This window comes from Mesoplodon bidens (genome assembly GCF_964165515.1).
Source record: "Mesoplodon bidens genome assembly, chromosome: 2".
In the NCBI taxonomy this organism is placed as follows: Eukaryota; Metazoa; Chordata; class Mammalia; order Artiodactyla; family Ziphiidae; genus Mesoplodon; species Mesoplodon bidens.
In genome coordinates, this window is record NC_138177.1 from 14,654,244 (window position 1) to 14,676,063 (window position 21,820).

Sequence of the window (21,820 nt, forward strand, 5' to 3'; positions counted from 1 at the left end):
CAGTGTATATTGAGTTAATAATGGCAGCTTGCTGTGTTTAACTGAATCGTAGATACACACACACATATATTATAAATTATTAGGCCATACATTCCTAAACGTACAGACAATGAATTAAATTCACCCCTTTTATGAATGCAATGTAAATTGCTGTAAATTACAAACTATCTAAATCAGTGTTTAGCCAGAAAATGAGTATGTAACTCAAATATGCCACATATTCTGTTAAGATGTCACTATACCACGGAAGAATCTCCATTAAAGCACTAATCACTCTTTACTACCTAAATATAAACAAGGGGTATTATTATATATTAAGGTATAGAGTCATCCCAATTTTTTATCCCTTCAAGCATATTGGGTTACAGTGAAAAATGAAGATAGGAATACCCAAAGTTTCTTTTGTTTTGTTTTGATTTTTTGGTCTCAGTTCTTAAACAGGCACCCACCTAAATTCAATTCCCTTCTTTATTATTTGTTCATACAATATGCAACTGAGTTGATCTGCCCCAAAAGTCGCTTTCAAGCGTTCTTTTCTTAAGCAATGTGGCTTCAGCCATTTAGAGTTTCAAGTGTTTGGTAAATATCCATTCATTAATTCTTATAATGTCATAAAAGGTAGATAATAGTGAGTGGTTTTTATGACACAGCAGGTAATGAATTCTTCCTTGGAAGAGGGATTCCATACGAATTGTAGATTAACCCTTATTTTCCTCTGGTGATGAGACCTTTGTTGCTTTTATACTCTTTACGACTAGAGAGGGATTTTATCCAGCCCTGCAGAATGCTCTTAACGCAGTAAGGACATTATCCTTTAGTACAGAACGCACTGGTTCCTGAAGCTGGGCTACAAGCCGACACTGGGTGTCCTAGGGTCCTCTTCCTTTGGTATTTTCAAAAAACATACCTTTCTAAACACCAAATCGAGAATCATGTTCTTATTAGTTTTGAGGCATGCTTTCTGTTCAAGGGCTGTACATATCAATCTAAGGGAGATTTTTCTTAATAATTAGTTCCCATAAATAGTTAGAACAAGGGTGGAGTTGATTGCAGATCACAATAATTCTGAATAAGTCAATCTTTTTTCATAGAAATAGTTAAAAATAGCCAGATTGTGTCACATTTCACATGTGAAAATGATGCTATTGAACTCTAATCATTAGGACATGGAATTTAAAGATGTTTTTCCAGTGATGTGAATAGAGTTCTCCTATTCTATTACCCTCACTCTGCTTTTTTTTTTTTTCCTATCAAATGAGAGGTTTAGATATACTTCTAAACTAGTTCTACAAAAAACCAGGAATGAGATCCACTTGTATGAGAAAATTAAACCACAAATGGAAAACATAAATTTTGAATCTAAATGAAGTCTCAGACAAAAAAGCATTTCCCAGTCTTAACATGCATAAAGCAAGAGATACATGTGTGTGTACATACACATACATGTAGACTCAGTGCAAGATGAAAGTGGTCTCAATGAAACAACATCAATAAAAGGGTCTCAATAGAATAAACAAGAACAAAAACAACCAGAAATACAACTGAGACTCTAAGTTCTAAAAAAATTAATTCTAACAATAAACAAGGTGTTCAGTGGAGATTTAGTTCTAGGGCATTTATATACATTTAGATACCAACGTTGTTCATAGACTTACCCCCTGGTGGCATGGAAATCATTACGGGATCACTTATCAAGCTGCCTTGGCTATTTGAAACATTCACTTGTACTGTATAGTTAGTAAAAGGAATCAACCCATCGATGAGCACCGAAAGGCTGGTCTCTTCACCACTGTACATGACTTGTGTGCCATTCAGAAGAGTGTAGTTGTCGTCTGCTGATTAAAAACAGAAAAATATTTAAATTGGTGCATACTTAGGATTCTTTCCTGCTATTATTTGAATATTTTCTTGGGTTTCTAAATATACAGTACTAAACAGAACTATATATCAACGCCCCGAGAGACATTACATGGCTATTATCAACATGCATACTTTTATTATTTTGTGAACAAAGTGTTACCTCAGTTAATATTATGTTCTCTAATCTATTTAGCACAGGGATTGAAATAACTGGACTGATAGTCTAAGACAGTATGAAACCTAATCACAAGTATCATGCCTATAAGTAAAACTACTGGGCAGATATATAAATTGATCCCTTAATGGATTATTTACAACTGTTTGAGATTTTTTTTAAATCCTTGAATTTTCTTTGATGTGCGGACTGGAAGGACGTCACACTCTTTTCCCCCAAATAGAATGGTTCTGGATATAAACAGTACATGCAAATGCATGTGTCATATGTTTTATTTATTATCAATTGGTGTATTTTCTGCTCATTTCGCTTGAAAGGTGAGCTGACTGCTTTCTATCTAATGTGTCTTTAAATCAGATTTGGTCAAAATATCCTGAAAAGCCACTAGGGATGGAAAGTAATATGTGTCCACTTTGATTAGAAGATCTATTTTTTTAGCTCTATGGGTAAATGTAGCAGTTGCCTAGCTGTATATAAGAATCACCATAAACGTGGCATCACCACATCCTACCAGTACTATCCTTCCAAAACTTCAGCAAACCCATTCTCAAATCTTAGCATGTCGAGGATATAGGAAAATACTGCTGTCTGATAACAATATTTTATCTCCCTCTTCTAGGCAACTGGGTTCAAGGTTAAGGAGAATTAGAAATTAGGCTTAAAATAAAAATAGGGCTACAACCGAAAACTGTACTGTAACATTTATTTCACTTTCTATGATAGAGGCTTTCCTGAAAAGTTTCCATGAGGCAAATTCTTCAAAATATTGCTTAATTTGGTAAAATTTAGTTATACTTACTCTTAAAACACAGAAAAAATAATTAAGAATAGCAATATTTACTTCAAGTAGCGTTCTTCCTTAGCCAAAACACTTTTTACTATGTACCTTTCATTTTTCCCACATAAATTATACAAAATATAAGCAAACAAAAAACACACATGATGCTGGACTTCAAGGGGAAAGCATATTTTCAAGATCCCTGGATACTGATATAATCTTTATTGTTTAAATGTTTTAAAAGGTAAAATATGGTGTGATCTTGCATTGTACAGTAGACAAAATTTAAGTTACAGTACTTACAAAAATAGTGTATTTTTACATAGTTTAGTAGAGTATAGTGCAAAGGAAAGTACATAAATTTGGTGATCAAAGAGTTTCTGCATTTGAACCTGTCCTTACTCTTCAGTAGCGTGCTCTTTGTAAGTTACTTAATATTTCTGAACCTCAGGTTTTTCTTCTGTGAACTAGGAATGAGAGTACTCCTTCAACTGCCATGTTATTACCAAGGTTAAGTGGGATTTCTTTACAGCAGATGTTCATCAACAGCAGCTAAGAATATTACTGTTTCTTGTAATCCATACAGCAGATACATTCCAGACAAATATTTAGAACTAGCAAGTGATTAAGAATTATTCACTCTGTATTTTACTTTCTCAACTACCTACCTACTATATTCCTCCCCCACCTCCATCCAACAATATATTATTATTATTTTATTTATTTATTTATTTATTGCGATACGTGGGCCTCTCACTGTTGTGGCCTCTCCCGTTGCGGAGCACAGGCTCCAGACGTGCAGGCTCAGTGGCCATGGCTCACGGGCCCAGCTACTCCACGGCATGTGGGATCTTCCCGGACCGGGGCACGAACCCGTGTCCCCTGCATCGGCAGGGAGACTCTCAACCACTGCACCACCAGGGAAGCCCCCAACAATATATTATTAATCAAAATTCTAAGGTTCTTCAATTAATAAAACAACACTAATCTCATTCACTACCACTGGGCAATTGTTCCATCAGGTTGTATTTCAAACTCTAAAATTAATAAAGATCAAATGATGAAAACAGGAGCTCCTATGTAGTCATGAGCATGGGTAAGGTTACTTTAAAAATATATCAAATGTTTAAAAAGATACTTATAATAACTTTGGGTTGGAGAACTTAGCTGAGAATTTTATTGCTGCAAAATACACAGGTAGGTTAAGTGTTTTTCATGAACAGAAGAAATCCCTAGTTAGGGCAAGAATTTACTACTCTGAACTTGAAATTGGCAAAGGACTGGTTTGTTCCAAAGAAAATAAATGGTACTTATGGGCTAAAACATGGGACTAATAATTTCTATTCATGTTTAGTAAAACAAGATAAAGACATATTCACAGCTTAAGAATGGTTTTACATTCCCCAAATTTGAATAGACAACAAAATATATGAGTGAAGAAGTTATGAAACCTACAAAGTAGCTGTTGGTAATTTCCTAATGCATTGAAAAGACATTTCCAAATTATGCTACACTAGCTTTCATAGATTCTTTACAACAGGTCAGGGAGTAGACTTTGCTAGGTGCTGATAACAGTATGCACCAAACAAGTAAGACATAGTTCTTACACTCAAGAAACGTGGTTAAGATGAATATGAATCCCTTCTAACCATGGTCTAAGACAAATTTCATTATCCACATCTGTAGATTTTCTCAAGTTCCCATAATGCCTAGCTCCTTAAAAACATTTTCAGTTATAGCTGAAACAATTGCTGCTATTGTCACATGCCCAGCTGTAAAATTTCAAAAAGGTCAGTGTATCCCAGGAGACCCAGGCAGATGCTCTATTGCTTCTAAAGTAGTATAACTGTACACATCTTACAAAAGATGGTAAACTGCAAAACAACAATGAAAATTATAAAAATAAGCCAGGAGAATACAGTTTTACATATTTTAAGCCTGGTGCAGTCGTAAGCTCAATGAGTTAACATCTATAATGATAACATTGGTGAGGTTTTTTTCCCTTGTATTTTGTTTGTCTTTGAAGCAAATTTCAGGCTGTAAAACGAACACTATTGCCAGCTTTGAAAATGGCATGGCAGGGGGAAATATATTAAGTACCACTTTATTCTAAGTTTCCCAGATAACATTAATACATGGTAATTATACAATTAGTTGTAACATTAAGTCCTAGTTATAGAACAATGATTACTCAGTAATTATAAGAAGTATATAATTACTCAATAATTATGAGAAGTATGCAATTACATAACCATTTCGTTCAGCTGAAAAAAGAACGTGTACATCTCCAGGAAGCATGCAGCTGAGTGAGCCAAATGTTCTCTCAGCCCCACTAACATACAACTCAATTCACAGACCTGGAGCAAATGACAGGATTTCAACCCTTGCTGAAGCTCAAAAATCTCCAGATTCAAAACCAAAACAGGATCCAGAGGTTTCAGCTCTTCTCCACTTCATTCTCCCTGCCTTCTCTTTCTTCCTTTAAACTTTACCAATTTGGTCTCCTAAATATTGGGGGGAAAATCTTAAAAATGCAGGCCCTCTGATCCTCCCTTTTGAGAGGGTTGGGCTTTACCACTTTTCTTTGCATAAACTTTGTTTTCAGTGGGCTGGAAAAGGCAGCCCTGTTGGTTCAGTCTCAAGAATCAAGCTAGAAAATGCTCAAGCGATAAGCACTTCCTATCACAGGTGACCACTCCTGTGTGGTCGGCCTCAGCGCTGACCCTATTGGTGACTATCAGTGGATGGTGCAGGCCCGGTTAAGATTCTGTGTTCTGGAACCACAGCCCCCCATCTTCCCGCCTCCAGGCACTGTGAGTTTGGAGTCCCCCTCGTCCACCTTCTTTGGCTGTGGTCTGTGCCATCGGGCTTTAAGTGGGGATTGCACTAAACTCTTTACACAGCGGGACTGTCTGTACCTGTGTTCCAGGGCTCACCCACGTCAAAATCGCCCGGGGGGTATTTCATAAACATTCACACGCCTGAGTTCCACTCCAGAACTACTGAAGGGTAACATCAGAGGGTATCAGGAATCCCATGGAGATTCTTCTGAAGTATGCAGAACTACTGATTTTAGGGTTATTTGATCCATGTTCAAGGTGGTCTTAAAGTAATGATCAAAATTCATTTTCTTTGCTTGCAAAAATAATGAGGTTGCATTTGGCATTTTTATTAATGATACATTTAGATTCTAGCTTTGGGCTGTAAAATGTTTACTCTATTAGTGAAACAGTGCATCTTTAGAAAGTGCAAACCTAACTTTTAAACCAGACTGTCTTAACAGACTACAAAATCTAGTACAGTTGTTCTATAAGAAAACTTAAAACATGCATAAAAATAATTTTAAAAATGAATAAAAAAAGAAAAGGAAAAGCTATATCACGTAAACAGCAACCCTAAGAGAATTGGTTATACTAATATCAGATAAAATAGACTGTTAGACAAAAAACGTTATTAGGGGTAAAGAGAGACGTTTAAAAATGATAACAGGCTATTCCACCGGGAATATATAATAATTATGGACATATATGCACCTACATATTTCTGCTTTTGATCATAATAATATTTTTTGCTCATTCTAGACTTTATAATAAATGAAACCATGAAGTATGTAAAAAATGAATAAACATTATTGCACACCTGAGAACAATAACTTAAGAATTTCTGAATTAAGTGTCTCTCTCCCTTTCTTTCTCTCTCCACTGAGGATTCAGTGGAAAGGAAGGATTCTTTGTATGCTGGCCAGTATCATGCAATCACAAGGGAGAAACATATTTCATATAGATCACACAAAATTTTAAAATAAAATCCTCAATGCTATTTCAGAATATTCCACATTCTAAAGGACTTCCAAAAAGGTTAATTCTTTCAGTCCTACTTTTCTATTTTATTTTGAAGAAAAACAGTGTTAAATGAAGAAACAATCAAAATAAATCTCATATGCCCAACAGATTTCACATGTAAGGAAGTTTTCCTTCAGCTTCAAATACAAAGACCTACTAAAATGTTAATAACATGAATGTCCACTTCTAAGGCTAAAATCTTACTTTTAATGTTCTTATTTTCTGAATAGTAGGATATTTTCTATATAATTAGTTTTTAAGCCAAAACCAGTATAAAGATATTTTCACATGTATGACTCACAGATGCGTAAGTGATGGCTATTCCGGGAATATCATCCCGTGGGGTTCTCTAGATTGAAATAACATAAATGGGTATCCTTTACCATTCTTGTTATAATCATTGTCACAAGAATCTTAATGTACCATATATTCCATAATTTTTTTTCCTCTGTGCTGTACTGCTCTGACCTTTTCAATATTCTATAACTTGACTGGCTGGCCATTTCAGTTCTTTCCTTTTTACAGACTTATTAACTTGTGGGAAAGAGGTGAAATGAACAACCAATCAGAATACATAATACTGCAAAGGTCAGCGTAGTCTTGTAACTATCATCACACACGGAAGACTGTATGCCAGGCATTAACATCCTGATATCTTATTCATGTGACAAAGATGGTAACAAGAACTGAAAATGGCACAACATGAATCCATTCTCATGACAAAGATCATAATAAGGAATGACAGCGAACAAACCAAACTGATTCTTGTTATCATGTGAGGTTTTACATGTCAGACCTGGTCCTGTTTAAGTTAGCCTTTTTCTGAATCCAATTACACCTTATGGTAGAAAACGTGTTGACTAATTTTCCCACTTCTGGCTGGAAAAAGAAAATGCTATATTTTTTCCTGTATTGGGGTCTCCTGTATTGTTCAGCCTCACCTCATCATTACAGAATTCTGCCAATCCTGAAATCAAAAGACATTGAATGGCAGATCACAGGTTAGGGCCATGTGGCCAAAATGCCCTTTAATGGGAGCTAAGAATTCTAGGTCATCTAGATAACACATATTAATATTTAATTCACTTTTATTTCTTCTTTCTAAGGATGTTATTTCAAATTATTCTACCCATGATGCAAATGCATCCTCCAGACTTCATTATTCTAATAGATCTTACTTTGGTAGAAATCTGAAAGTATTTGTTTAAGTTACTATGTAGGTAAAAGGACCTATTCCTGTCTTAAGTTTTTGCCAATGTAGAAAACCTTTATAGATCTCTACCTACATAGCTGTCTTCTCCACAGAACATTTTGAAAGAGAAAAAAAAAAAATCCTGTGAAGCACTTAGGCCTCTGAGAAGGACAGTGTTCTATTAATGCATCATACTTTTACCATTATTGTAATTACTCTAATGTGATGTTTAATTAGTTGTCATCTAGTAAAAGCTGTACTTCTTTGATTCCTTTTTAAATTTGTCATTCTACTGTTAGGACAATTGTAGTTCAGGGAATAAATACATAGAGTATTTCATCAATTCACCAAAAGGTGCTGCAGAAACATTTGCCGAGTCTGTGCTCATACAAGAGCAATAACAGTTCTATAGATATTAAGGATCTTTCTGTTTTGTTTTGATTTTTTTAAACGTATGGGCAAGGGTATACCAAAGTTGCATGACTACTCTTCTAAATATTTTAAATACCTTTTTTTTTTTTTTTTTTTTTTTGCCGTACGCAGGCCTCTCACTGCTGTGGCCTCTCCCGTTGCGGAGCACAGGCTCCAGACGCACAGGCTTAGCAGCCATGGCTCACGGGCCCAGCTGCTCCGCAGCATGTGGGATCTTCCCGGACCGGGGCACGAACCCACGTCCCCTGCATTGGCAGGCAGACTCTCAACCACTGCACCACCAGGGAAGCCCTAAATACCATTTTTTAAAGCCCTTTGGGGCATGGTCTCTTTTCATCAAGTTTGCTCTAGGTACCACAGTCAGATTTCCTAAATGCTCTTATTTTATTAATATCAGAGAATAATTATATATAAACAGTGAATTCAGAGATTGATTGTGTGGTAAATTAGGGAAGTATGGTCCATTTTTATCAACTATGTTGTGCTCTGAAAAGTCAGATTTTTTTTCTCCTTTAACTTTTTTTCCCCCATTTGGACAAACTGTCAAAATGAACAAACAATTGCCATTATCTCAATTAGCCAAGAGCCGTTTGGGAAAATGTGCTCCCACAGAAAGTGGTCTCTAGATTCCAAACTAAACATTAGACAGACATGAGCTTGACTAATCAATGAACAGAAGATGTTGTAGTAGAGCCTTACTAAACATACTGACCATGCTGAGCCTTGAGTACCACTGGTATCAGATGGAGAACTTAACAAGCATCAATCACAGAACAGAGTCAGTCACCAATTCTTAATGAAATGTTTATAATCTTAGTTTCAATGCTTAGATACATGCTTGAGAAAGAGCCTCCATTAAAGGAGAACATGGATTTTCAGAGCACAGTATTTGGGTGAGAATTATGCCATGTTTTGCTGGTGATCCTATCAGCTTTATTCACTGCAGTCATAGAGTCACGTGTTCCTGAGCTAGTTATCTATTGCTGTGTCATCATCTTATCACAAAGTGAGCAGCTCAGAACAACATGCATTTCTTATCTCATAGTCTCTGTGGGTCAGGGGTCTGGGCAGATCTTAGCTGGGTCCTCTTGCTCAGGGTCTCAAAAGGGCTGCAATCAAGGTGTTGCCTTGGACTATAGCCCTATCTCAAGGTTCTACTGGAGAAGGATCTCCTCCAGCTCAGGTAGTTGTTGCAGCATTCAGTTCCTTGCAGGCTGTTGGAACTGAGGGCCTCGTTTTCTTGCTGGCTATTGCCTGGAGGCTGCCCTCATTCCTTCCCACATGGGCCTCCAACATGGCTGCTTGCTTTATCAAAGCCCACAAGGGAGAGAGTCTCCTGGCAAGGTGGTTTACAATCTTAGGTATCACTGTCAGAACTAACAGTCCATCCCCTTTTGCCATAGTCTATTGGTTGAATACAAGTCACAGGTATTGACCACATGCAAGGGGAAGGGATTATACAAAGGTGTAAGTACCAGGAAGAGGAGATAATCAGATGCCATCTTAGAGTCTGTGTGTTACAGGTTCTAAGCTATGGATATGAATCACCTTGCTGGAAAGAGATTTAGGAATAAATTGTGAACTTTCAAGGTTTATATATTTGAACTTATAGTTACCAAAGGGGAAAGATGGGGGGAGGGATAAATTAGGAGGCTGGGATTAACATATACATACTACTATATATAAGATAGATAATCAAAAAGGACCTACTGTACAGCACAGGGAACTCTACTCAATACTCCATAATAACCTATATGGGAAAAGAAGCTGAAAAAGAATAGATATATGTGTATGTATAACTGAATCACTTTGCTGTACACCTGAAACTAACACAACATTGTAAATCAACCATACTCCAATATAAAATAAACATTTGAAAGAAAAAAACAAAAACAAACAAACAAAAAACCCAAAACTTAACCAAAAACCAAAACAAAAAACCCCAAACTAACAAACAAAAAGTTTATGTTTTGGAGAAGAATAGATCGATTAGTATAACAGAATGGCCTTTCCAAAATACCTAACAACATGGAAAAATTAGAACAAAAATAATAACATTAACAAGACCAGCTGCAAATCTTGGAGCACATATAAAGGGAAAGGAACAAATAAATGGCACTGGCTTTGAAATCTCACAAAAAGTTCCTAATTTTGCTCCTGGAGAAAGAAATATAAACCAAGGAATCTTCTCTAATTTGAAATGAAGTGAACCTGAGTAGAGTTTGTACAGACAGGAAGAGGAGTCAGGGTTGGCCACCCTGCTAAGCTTGTTCTGAGTTGGGGGAAGAAGCTGAGGTCCCCAGGAGTGGGAGATGCATGTGCATAAATGGAGGGGGTGCTGCTTCAAAAGATAGTTAATGGGATCTCGGAAGGGACAGAGAAACTAGATGTCCTAGAATCCTGTTCAATGCATCCATCCATATCCTCTACTTCACTCCCATTCCTCCCACCTTTACTCCAAGGCTACAGACAAGTACATTAACAGCAACACCCAGTTCTCAAAGTTTAGATTGAAGGAAGACTAAGTAGCACTGGAAAGAAAAGATGTAGACCATAGTCAGAACAAATGAAAAGTCTGGACAGATCTGCCCATACTAGGCATAAGCCAGATGAATTTGAAGGAAGAAATATGAAATATGCGTACATATAGCCAAAAGGAAAGAAAGGATCTCAAGATAAAAAGACAACCACATAGCTCCAGGGGGAAAAAAAGATATGTATTCCCTATAAGATGAAAAAGGATATTGCAGAGGCAGAGAAACAAATTGGAAATTAGAAAAAAAAAATCATGAAGGATTTAATAGACAAGTGAGAAAAAAGCAAGGAACAGAATAGCAACAGCTAAAATCTAAATCAATAGCATGATGGAAAGCCTCGAGATAATCATCATCAATGCATAAGAAAAAAGATCAAGAAATTACAACAGAGAGAAGATGATAGAGATGTGGAGAGAAAATGATCAGAAATATAATTTAATTAATTATTATTATTATTATTTTGGTAAATGAAAGGATAGCTAAAGCTCACGTGGGCACTTGACCACAAGATTGCCAGTTGGATGCTTCCACCTTGGGACCAAGAAGCAGGATGAGGCAAAACAATGCATGGCTTAGGGTCAGTTAGGGTTTCTTCTCACTGTCTCTAGAATTGTTGAGGATGCAGAAGCAGAGCTGCAATTGTCCAGGGCTGCTAAGTGGTGGTGCTGCTGCTGCCAGTAGGGGTGTCCTCCTGTATGTAACCTGAGACACAAGCTTGTCTGGGCCAAGCTATTTGTAGTTTCTGTACAAGTATGACTCTGCCACTTTCTTGTCCACTTTTTGAACTGCTCAGTTCTCTTACAGTAATTCATTTTTGCCTTAATTCATCAGAGTTGTTTCTGTTGCTTGCTACCAAGAAACCACTCATGAACTGAGAAAGGTCTGAAATGATGTTTGTCATTTGTTAACATTAGTTACTTACAGGTAGTGGGATTTTCATGAATGCCATTACTCTATATTACATGAATTTTTAAGTTAGCATACATAATTTCTGTGAAATCCAGAGAATCATGAGAGAGGGTTGAAAGATCCAAGGAAACTATATGAAGTGTATTTAAACTTATAAATAAATCGGGATCCACAATCTACATGCTATAAGCCAAATCTGGCCAGAAACCTGTTCTTGTAAATAAAGTTTTATTAGAACACAGAAAATTACACGTCTAGGCATTGTCATGTTACAACTGCACAATTCAGCGGTTATGGTAAGACCATGTTGCCTGTAAAGTTTAAAGTGTTTACTATGTGGCCCTTTACTGAAAAAGTTTGCTGTCCTCTGAATTAAACAATTGAAGTGACAACATTTTAAAAATGGTCTGCCTTCCTGAATAAAGAGATTTACAATTTTTACATTTATTTTCTTGAGTAAACTCTTCAAAGAGTGGAACAGGGTATGCTGGAAACAATACTGTATTGATGGAGCCCTATCTTACATTGCTGCACTGTACTGTTTTTGATGCTTTGAAGGCCTTTCACTATCCAGTGCTTATAAATGCAAATTACTGAAAAGGAAAAAAAAAAAAGCAGAAAGAAAATATGTTATTGAAAGTCCCTAATTCCACATGCTCAGGAAGTTTGCAAATGGAAATCCAAGTACATCACAGTGACGATAGCTGCTGTTCTAAAGGTTTGATAAGAGTAACTGAAGAGGGGACCTTCAAGATGGTGGAGGAGTAAGACGTGGAGATCACCTTCCTCCCCACAAATACATGAGAAATACATCTACACATGGGGCATCTACAGAACACCTACTGAATGCTGGCAGAAGACCTCAGACTTCCCAAAAGGCAAGAAAATCCCCATGTACCTGAGTGGGGCAAAAGAAAAAAGGAAAAACAGAGACAAATGAATAGGGATGGAATGTGAACCTCTGGGAGGGAGCTGTGAAGGAGGAAAAGTTTCTACACACGAGAAAGCCCCTTCACTGGCGGAGATGGGGGTTGGCGGGGGGGAGCTTCGGAGCCATGGAGGAGAGCTCAGCAACAGGCGTGCAGAGGGCAAAGCAGAGAGATTTCCACACAGAGGATCACTGTCAACCAGCACTCACCAGCCTGAGAGGCTTTTCCGCTCACCCACTGGGGTGGGTGGGGGCTGGGAGCTGAGGCTAGGTCTTTAGAGGTTGGATCCCAGGGAGAGGACTGGGGTTGGCTGCGTGAACACAGCCTAAGGGGGCTAATGCACCACAGCTAGCCGGGAGGGATTCCAGGAAAAACTCTGGACCTGCCTAAGAGGCAAGAGACCATTGTTTCGGGGTGCACAAGGAGAGCGGATTCCTTCCCTGTCTGCCCACAGAAGGCAGAGGACTGCCTAAACGAGCTCCAGAGACAGGCGCAAGCCGTAGCTATCAGCTCGGACCCCAGAGGTGGGTGTGAAACTCTAACACTGCTGCTGTAGCCCTCAAGAATCCTGTGTGCAAGCACAGGTCACTATCCACACCTCCCCTCCCAGGAGCCTGTGCAGCCCGCCACTGCCAAGATCCCATGATCCAGGGACAACTTCCCTGGGAGAACACACGGTGTGCCTCAGGCTGTTGCAATGTCATGCCGGCCTCTGCCGTCACAGGCTCATCCCACATTCCAATTATAACCACGGTACCCCTCCCTCCCCCCACCTCTGGCATGAGTGAGCCAGAGCCCCCTAATCAGCCACGGCTTTAATCCCATCCTGTCTGGGTGGGAACACAGGCCTGAGGGCGACCTACACACAGAGGCGGGGCCAAATCCAAAGCTGAACCCCAGGAGCTGTGCAAACAAAGAAGAGAAAGGGAAATCTTTCCAGCAGCCTCAGGAGCAGCGGATTAAATCCCACAAGCAACGTGAGGTACCCTGAATCTGTGGTACACCTGAACAAACAACGAATCAATCCATAACTGAGGTGGTGGACTTTGGAAGCAACTGTAGACTTGGGGCTTGCTGTCTGCGACTGATTTGTTTCTGATTTTTATGTTTACCTTAGCATAGTTTTTAGCACTTTTTATCATTGGTGGATTTGTTTATTGGTTTGGTTGTTCTCTTCTTTTTTTTATTACTTTTTAAAAATTTTAACAATTTAAAAAATTTTTTATTTTAATTATGTAATTTTATTTATTTATTTATTTAACATTATTACTTTTTCTTTCTTTTTTTCTCCCTTTTCTTCTGAGCCATGTGGCTGACAGGGTCTTGGTGCTCTGGCCTGGTGTCAGGCCTGAGCCTCTGAGGTGGGAGAGCCGAGTTCAGGACACTGGACCACCAGAGACCTCCCAGCTCCATGTAATATCAATCAGCAAGAGTTCTCCCAGAGATCTCCGTCTCAGCGCTAAGACCCAGCTCGACCTAATGGTCAACCAGCTCCAGTGCCGGATGTCCCAGGCCAAACACCTAGCAGCACAGGAACACAACCCCACCCATTAGCGGAGAGGCTGCCTAAAATCATATTAAGTTCACAGACACCCCAAAACACACAACCAGATGTGGTCCTGCCCATCAGAAAGACAAGATCCAGCTCCACCTACCAGAACACAGGCACCAGTCTCCTTCACCAGGAAGCCTACAGAAGCCACTGAACCAACCTTAACCACTGGCGGCAGACACCAAAACCAGTGGGAACTATGAACATGCAGCCTGAGAAAAGGAGACCCCAAACAGAGTAAGTAAAGAAAAATGAGAAGACAGAGAAATACGCAGTAGATGAAGGAGCAAGGTAAAAACCTGCCAGAACAAACAAATGAAGAGGAAATAGGCAGTCTACCTGAAAAAGAATTCAGAGTAATGATAGTAAAGATGATCCCAAATCTTGGAAATAGAATGGAGAAAATACAAGAAATGTTTAACAAGGAACTAGAAGAACTAAAGAGCAAACAAACAGTGATGAACAACACAATAAGTGAAATTAAAAATTCTCTAGAAGGAATCAATAGCAGAATAACTGAGGTAAGAATGGATAAGTAACCTGTAACATAAAATAGTGGAAGTAACTACCGCAGAGCAGAATAAACAAAAAGAATGAAAAGATTTGAGGACAGTCTCAGAGACCTCTGGGACTACATTAAATGCACCAATATTCGAATTATAGGGGTCTCAGAAGACGAAGAGAAAAAGAAAGGGACTGAGAGAATATTTGAAGAGATTGTAGTTGAAAACTTCCCTAATATGGGAAAGAAAACAGTCAATCAATTCCAGGAAGTGCAGAGAGTCCCATACAGGATAAATCCAAGGAGAAACACGCCAAGACACATATTAAACTATCAAAAATTAAATACAAAGAAAAAATATTAGGGCTTCCCTGGTGGCGCAGTGGTTGAGGGTCCGCCTGCCGATGCAGGGGACGTGGGTTCGTGCCCCGGTCTGGGAGGATCCCACATGCCGTGGAGCGGCTGGGCCCGTGGGCCATGGCTGCTGAGCTTGTGCGTCCGGAGCCTGTGCTCCGCAACGGGAGAGGCCACAGCAGTGAGAGGCCTGCGTACTGCAAAAATAAATAAATAAATAAATAAAAGCAGCAATGGAAAAGCAACAAATAACATACAAGGGAATCCCCGTAAGGTTAACAGCTGATCTTTCAGCAGAAACTCTACAAGCCAGAAGGGAGTGGCAGGACATATTTAAAGTGATGAAAGGGAAAAACCTACAACCAAGATTACTCTACCCAGCAAGGATCTCATTCAGATTCAATAGAGAAATTAAAACCTTTACATACAAGCAAAAGTTACGAGAATTCAGCAGCACCAAACCAGCTTTACAACAAATGCTAAAGGAACTTCTCTAGGCAGTAGACACAAGAGAAGGAAAAGGAAAAAAAGAAAACTACAGGCCAGTATCACTGATGAACATATATGCAAAAATCCTAAACAAAATACTAGCAAACAGAATCCAACAGCACGTTAAAAGGATCACACACCATGATGAACTGGGGTTTATTCCAGGAATGCAAGGGTTCTTCAATATATGCAAATCAATCAATGTGATACACCATATTAACAAACTGAGGTATAAAAACCATATGATCATCTCAGTAGATGCACAGAAAGCTTTTGACAAAATTCAACACCCGTTTATGATAGAACCTCTCCAGAAAGTAGGCATAGAGGGAACTTACCTCAACATAATAAAGGCCATATATGACAATCCCACAGCCAACATCATTCTCAGTGGTGAAAAACTGAAACCATTTCCTCTAAAATCAGGAACAAGACAAAGATGCCCACTCTAGCCACTATTATTCAATCTAGTTTTGGAAGTTTTAGCCACAGCAATCAGAGAAGAAAAAGAAATAAAAGGAATCCAAATTGGAAAAGAAGAAGTAAAGCTGTCACTGTTTGCAGATGACATGATACTATACATAGAGAATCCTAAAGATGCTACCAGAAAACTACTAGAGCTAATCAAGGAATTTGGTAAAGTAGCAGGATACAAAATTAATGCACAGAAATCTCTTGCATTCCTGTACACTAACAACGAAAGATCTTAGAGAGAAATTAGGGAAACACTCCCATTCACCACTGCAACAAAAAGAATGAAATACCTAGGAATAAACCTACATAAGGAGACAAAAGACCTGTATGCAGAAAACTATAAGACACTGATGAAAGACACTAAAGATGATACAAACAGATGGAGAGATATACCATGCTCTTGGACTGGAAGAATCAACATTGTGAAAATGACTCTACTACCCAAAGCAATCTAAAGATTCAATGCAATCCTTGTCAAAATACCAATGGCGTTTTTCACAGAACTAGAACAAAAAAATCCACACTTTGTATGGAAACACAAAAGACCCCAAATAGCCAAAGCAATCTTGAGAAAGAAAAATGGAGCTGGAGGAATCAGGCTTCCTGATTTCAGACTATACTGCAAAGCTACAAGACAGTATGGTATTGGCACAAAAGCAGAAATATTGATCAATGGAAGAGGATAGAAAGCCCAGAGATAAACCCATGCATATATGGTCACTTTATCTTTGATAAAGGAAGCAAGAATACACAGTGGAGAAAAGACAGCCTCTTCAATAAGTGGTGCTGAGAAAACTGGACAGCTACATGTGAAAGATGAAATTAGAACACTTCCTAACACCATACACAAAAATAAATTCAAAGTGGATTAAAGACCTAACTGTAAGGCCAGACACTATAAAACTCTTAGAGGAAAACATAGGAAGAACACTCTTTTTTTTTTTTTTTTCTTTTTGCGGTATGCGGGCCTCTCACTGTTGTGGCCTCTCCCGTTGCGGAGCACAGGCTCCGGACGCGCAGGCCCAGCGGCCATGGCTCACGGGCCCAGCCGCTCCGCGGCATATGGGATCCTCCCAGACCGGGGCACGAACCCGTATCCCCTGCATCGGCAGGCGGACTCTCAACCACTGCGCCACCAGGGAGGCCCAAGAACACTCTTTGACATAAATCACAGCAGGTTCCTTTTTGACCCACCTCCTAGAGAAATGGAAATAAAAACAAAAATAAACGAATGGGACCTAATGAAACTTCAAAGCTTTTGCACAGCAAAGGAAACCATAAACAAGATGAAAAGACAACCCTCAGAATGGGGGAAAATGTTTGCGAATGAAGCAACAGACAAAGGATTAATCTCCAAAATATACAAGCAGCTCATGCAACTCAATAGCAAAAAAACAAACAACCCAACCCATAATGGGCAGAAGACCTAAATAGACATTTCTCCAAAGCAGATATAGAAATTGCCAACAAACACACGAAAGGATGCTCAACATCACTAATCATTAGAGAAATGCAAATCAAAACAACAATGAGGTATCACCTCACACCAGTCAGAATGGCCATCATCAAAAAATCTACAAACAATAAATGCTAGAAAGGGTGTGGAGAAAAGGGAACCCTCTTGCACTGTTGGTGGGAATGTAAATTGATACAGCCACTATGGAGAACAGTATGGAGGTTCCTTAAAAAACTACAAATAGAACTACCATATGACCCAGCAATCCCACTACTGGGCATATACCCTGAGAAAATCATAATTCAAAAAGAGTCATGTACCACAGTGTTCACTGCGGCACTATTTACAGTAGCCAGGACATGGATGCTACCTAAATGTACATCGACAGATGAATGGATAAAGAATATGTGGCACCTATATACAATGGACAATTACTCAGCCATAAAAAGAAATGAAATTGAGTTATTTGTAGTGAGGTGGATGGGTCTAGAGTCTGTCATACAGAGTGAAGTAAGGCAGAAAGAGAAAAACAAATACTGTATGCTAACACATATATATGGAATCTAAAAAAAAAAAAAGGTTCTGATGAACCTAGGGGCAGGACAGGAATAAAGACGCAGACATAGAGAATGGACTTGAGGACATAGGGAGGGGGAAGGGTAAGCTGGGATGAAGTGAAAGAGTAGCGTTGACATATATACACTACCAAATGTAAAACAGATAGCTAGTGGGAAGCAGCCGCATAGCACAGGGAGATCTGCTCAGTGCTTTGTGACCACCTAAAGGGGTGGGATGGGGAGGGTGGGAGGGAGAAACAAGAGGGAGGGTATAGGGGGATATATGTATACATATAGCTGATTCACTTCGTTATACAGCAGAAACTAACACAACATTGCAAAGCAATTATACTCCAATAAAGATGTTTTAAAAAAAATTAAAAAGAAAAGAAAAATGTGTAACTGAAGAGTATGGATCGACTTGGAGGGCATTATGCTAAGTGAAATAAGCCAGGCAAAGAAAGACAAATACTGTATGATATCACTTATATGTGTAATGTAAAAAATACAACAAACTAGTGAATATAACAAAAAAGAAGCAGACTCAAAGATATAGAGTACAAGCAAGTAGTTACCAGTGGGGCGAGGAAGGGGCAACATAGGGGTGGAGAAGTGGGAGGTACGAACTATTGGGTGTAAGATAGGCTCAAGGATGTATTAGACAACACAGGGAGGGACTTCCCAGGTGGTCCAGTGGCTAAGACTCCGAGCTCCCAATGCAGGGGCCTGGGTTTGATCCCTGGTAGGGGAACTAGATCCCGCATGCCACAACTAAGACCTGGCACAGCCAAATAAATAAATATATAAATATTGAAAAACAACAATATGGGGTGTATAGCCAATATTTCATAATAACTGTAAATAGAAAGTAACCCTAAAAATTTTATAAAAATAAAATTTTAAAAAAGGAGTAAATGAAGAGTAATTAATGCTCCTTGGATGAAAGAAAGAAGGGTTTATTATTTCAACTGCTTTGGAAAGGCTTTTTTATCCTTCTGGAGTTCTGTGCCTGCCAGAGGTAACTTGCCCGACATAAAACAACCCCTTCCTACAAATCTTAATGAAACAAGGTACATGGCTAAATAAGGCTAAAATATTTGCTGAAAGAAGAAAATGCAGTGTTAATATTGCCTTGGAATTTATTTTAAAGAAAGAATTTGATTGCTTTATTCTAAATATAAGGAAACGAATTACTAAATGGTTTAATTGTGCCTGTGAAAAAACCTGGCTAAAGAACCAAGGACAGGTGGCTAGAGTCTGAGGCAAGAGAACTATAACATGGTACCACGAGTCCCCAAATAAGCATTCAGTATGTAAAGGATCATAAGACATAAATTTGTTTGTAAAGCAAAGAGAGTTTGATATATAAATGTTGCCCTCTTGAGCAACAGCTTAATCAATTTTGCTCCCTAATTTAAAATTGAACTGTTTTTCCCTTTTGAGTCTCACAGATAGTGGGTTTCTAGCCTGGATAATTGTAGAAATGAAAAGAACCAGTTTGAGAACCTTCAAAGGTATTTTATCTGCCTTAACTCTTTTCTTATTGTTAACCTAGATCAGTTAATGTGGTTCGGCTATAAAATAGTGTGAAAACAGGTAACATCTCTGTCATGACAAATAGTTAATCACTTACCTAATGCTAAGAATGCAACTTATAGCCACCAATTGTATTGATTGTTTTTTTAAAAGAAAGAATAAAGTTATTTTAAAACTTACTTCATCTTAAGGAAAATATTGAGAAATCTGAACAGTTTATTAACAATGTTCTAGTTACATATTATTTTAAGTCTTTATCTTTTAATCCTTACTCATTCTTCAGGCTTCCATTGTCAATATAGAAATGAAGATTATTATCTGCTTTTTAAACATGTTCATAACTCATAGATGCCAATAAAATATTCAGTTCTTTAGCGAGATGATCAGAAAGGAACTGGCTAAAAAACAGACCTGGGGATCTCCAATCCATAATCAAATATCTAGATTGATTGTGTCACTTGCACTTGTATTGATTTCAATTTGAGTAGCTCACCCAATGGAATAATAAAAATGTGGAATAAAACTGATTTATGAGAACAAAATAAATCCTTTTGTGAGAGGTAATGAATTGGTATTATTTAACCCTTTCAATCACAGAGTGAAAAAACTATTTATTTTTGACAAATGCTGAGCTAGCCGAAAGAAGTCATATCAGAAATGCCAATACTGCCAAGTGCCATTACACGAAGTTGTAATGCTGGGAAGGAAATGCTGCTCTAAACTTGATGGAAGGCGTCATTTGACATACTTCTAGCTTTCCTGGGCCAACTTCGATGTGTCATCACAAATGATGGACTTGTAGATCCAGAGTATTATGGAATCCCTTGATAAATGTTTATTGTACTTATTTACATGACTTATAAGACAGCTGAGAAGCAAGAGTAAACATGGTGGCACATGAACTACATTTAATTTTTTTCTCTCAATATCGATGTTCTTTAGTTTACTCAAAACTTAGTATTTAACAGTTAAATCAAGGGTTATCTCTAGGATAATAAGGATATCCAGGCGAGACAGATTTTAGCATAATTAAGGTACATACAAACATTTGCCTTAAGGAAAAGTAAAGAACCTGGGAAAAAATGAGACGATTTGTACATAAAACCAAAGCAACGGATTCTATCACCTGAGCCAACCAGCCAACCAGTTGATTTAATGAGAAAAAAACTCAGCTCCTGTTCTTTGAAACTCAGTAGACAAAACATCCCCAATAGTTTGGCTTCAATTTAACTTTTAACTTTTCCATTTTGCTGACATCTTATACGCATGTTCTAAACCCGGGCTGCCCAATACAATAGCCACTATCCATACGTGGCTATTGAGCGCTAGAAATGCAGCTGGTGCAGCTGAGGAATTGAAGTTGCAATTTTATTTAATTTTAACTAATTTAAATTGAAAACATAATTTAGTTACTGGAAAAAATTTAAATATGTTTGTGAGTCTATTTTTTAACTGAAAACCTCATGAAATCTAAATGGAGATCAAATATTTCCGATGAAAATTATTATCTGAATTGAAGGGTCCTGTAAAATATACACATCGACTTAGTATGAAAAGAAGAATATGCTATTTCATTGAGATATCACTTTAAGATTTGAGTACATGTTGAAATGATAATATTTGGGGTGGACTGATTCACAAAAGATACATTACTCAATTGATTTTTGTTGTTTATTTTACTCTTTTTTCATGTGCATACTAGAAAATTCAAAATTATATATGTAGCTCACTTTCTATGTCTATTGGACAGCACTGTTATGATGTGCTAAAGGGAAAATTAGAATGCACACTTAAAATGCAGGTTCATTTTTACCTTAAACCGACGGAAGAAAGAAAATCTTATTGCTCCAAGATCTGCCAACATATATACACACAAAATGAAGGTGAAACTTTTATTCGTAGAATGCACAGCTTCTGTTTAATACACTGAATTTAATTCATAGCCCTAAGAAAGCTAATTTCACAACTACTTGGAAGGGACTCCTATAAGGGGTGAGTTGATTTGTTATCAGCTCTGTCAATTTGACTTGTACTGTCAGGGTGTTTAATGAAAGTATATGAAGGTAACTATTTATCCTCACTGGCCTAAAAAGGCTTTTAAAAAAATTAATACATTTTGCTATTTACAATGAAACATAATTTAATTCAGTTTGATGGTACCATAATTATTATAGCATAATAATTTTTCTAATATGGTAACTTTTGCACTTGTGCCACATAGAGTAAATCATTAAACAGGAAACAGA

At 37.9% G+C, this 21,820-nt stretch overlaps 1 protein-coding gene across 2 annotated transcripts in view; it reads right to left on the reverse strand.

Annotated features, from left to right (window-relative positions):
• Positions 1-21,820, reverse strand: part of USH2A (usherin) — a gene marked incomplete at both ends in the record, with an annotated part of 794,746 nt that overhangs the window by 309,377 nt on the left and 463,549 nt on the right. The window contains one exon of one of the 2 annotated variants that reach the window (XM_081220997.1): positions 1,656-1,832. In XM_081220997.1, coding sequence (XP_081077123.1) covers positions 1,656-1,832 — 177 coding nt within the window. Of the gene's footprint in view, positions 1-1,655; positions 1,836-21,820 lie in introns of both variants that reach the window. The other variant, XM_081220996.1, reaches the window with a different exon arrangement.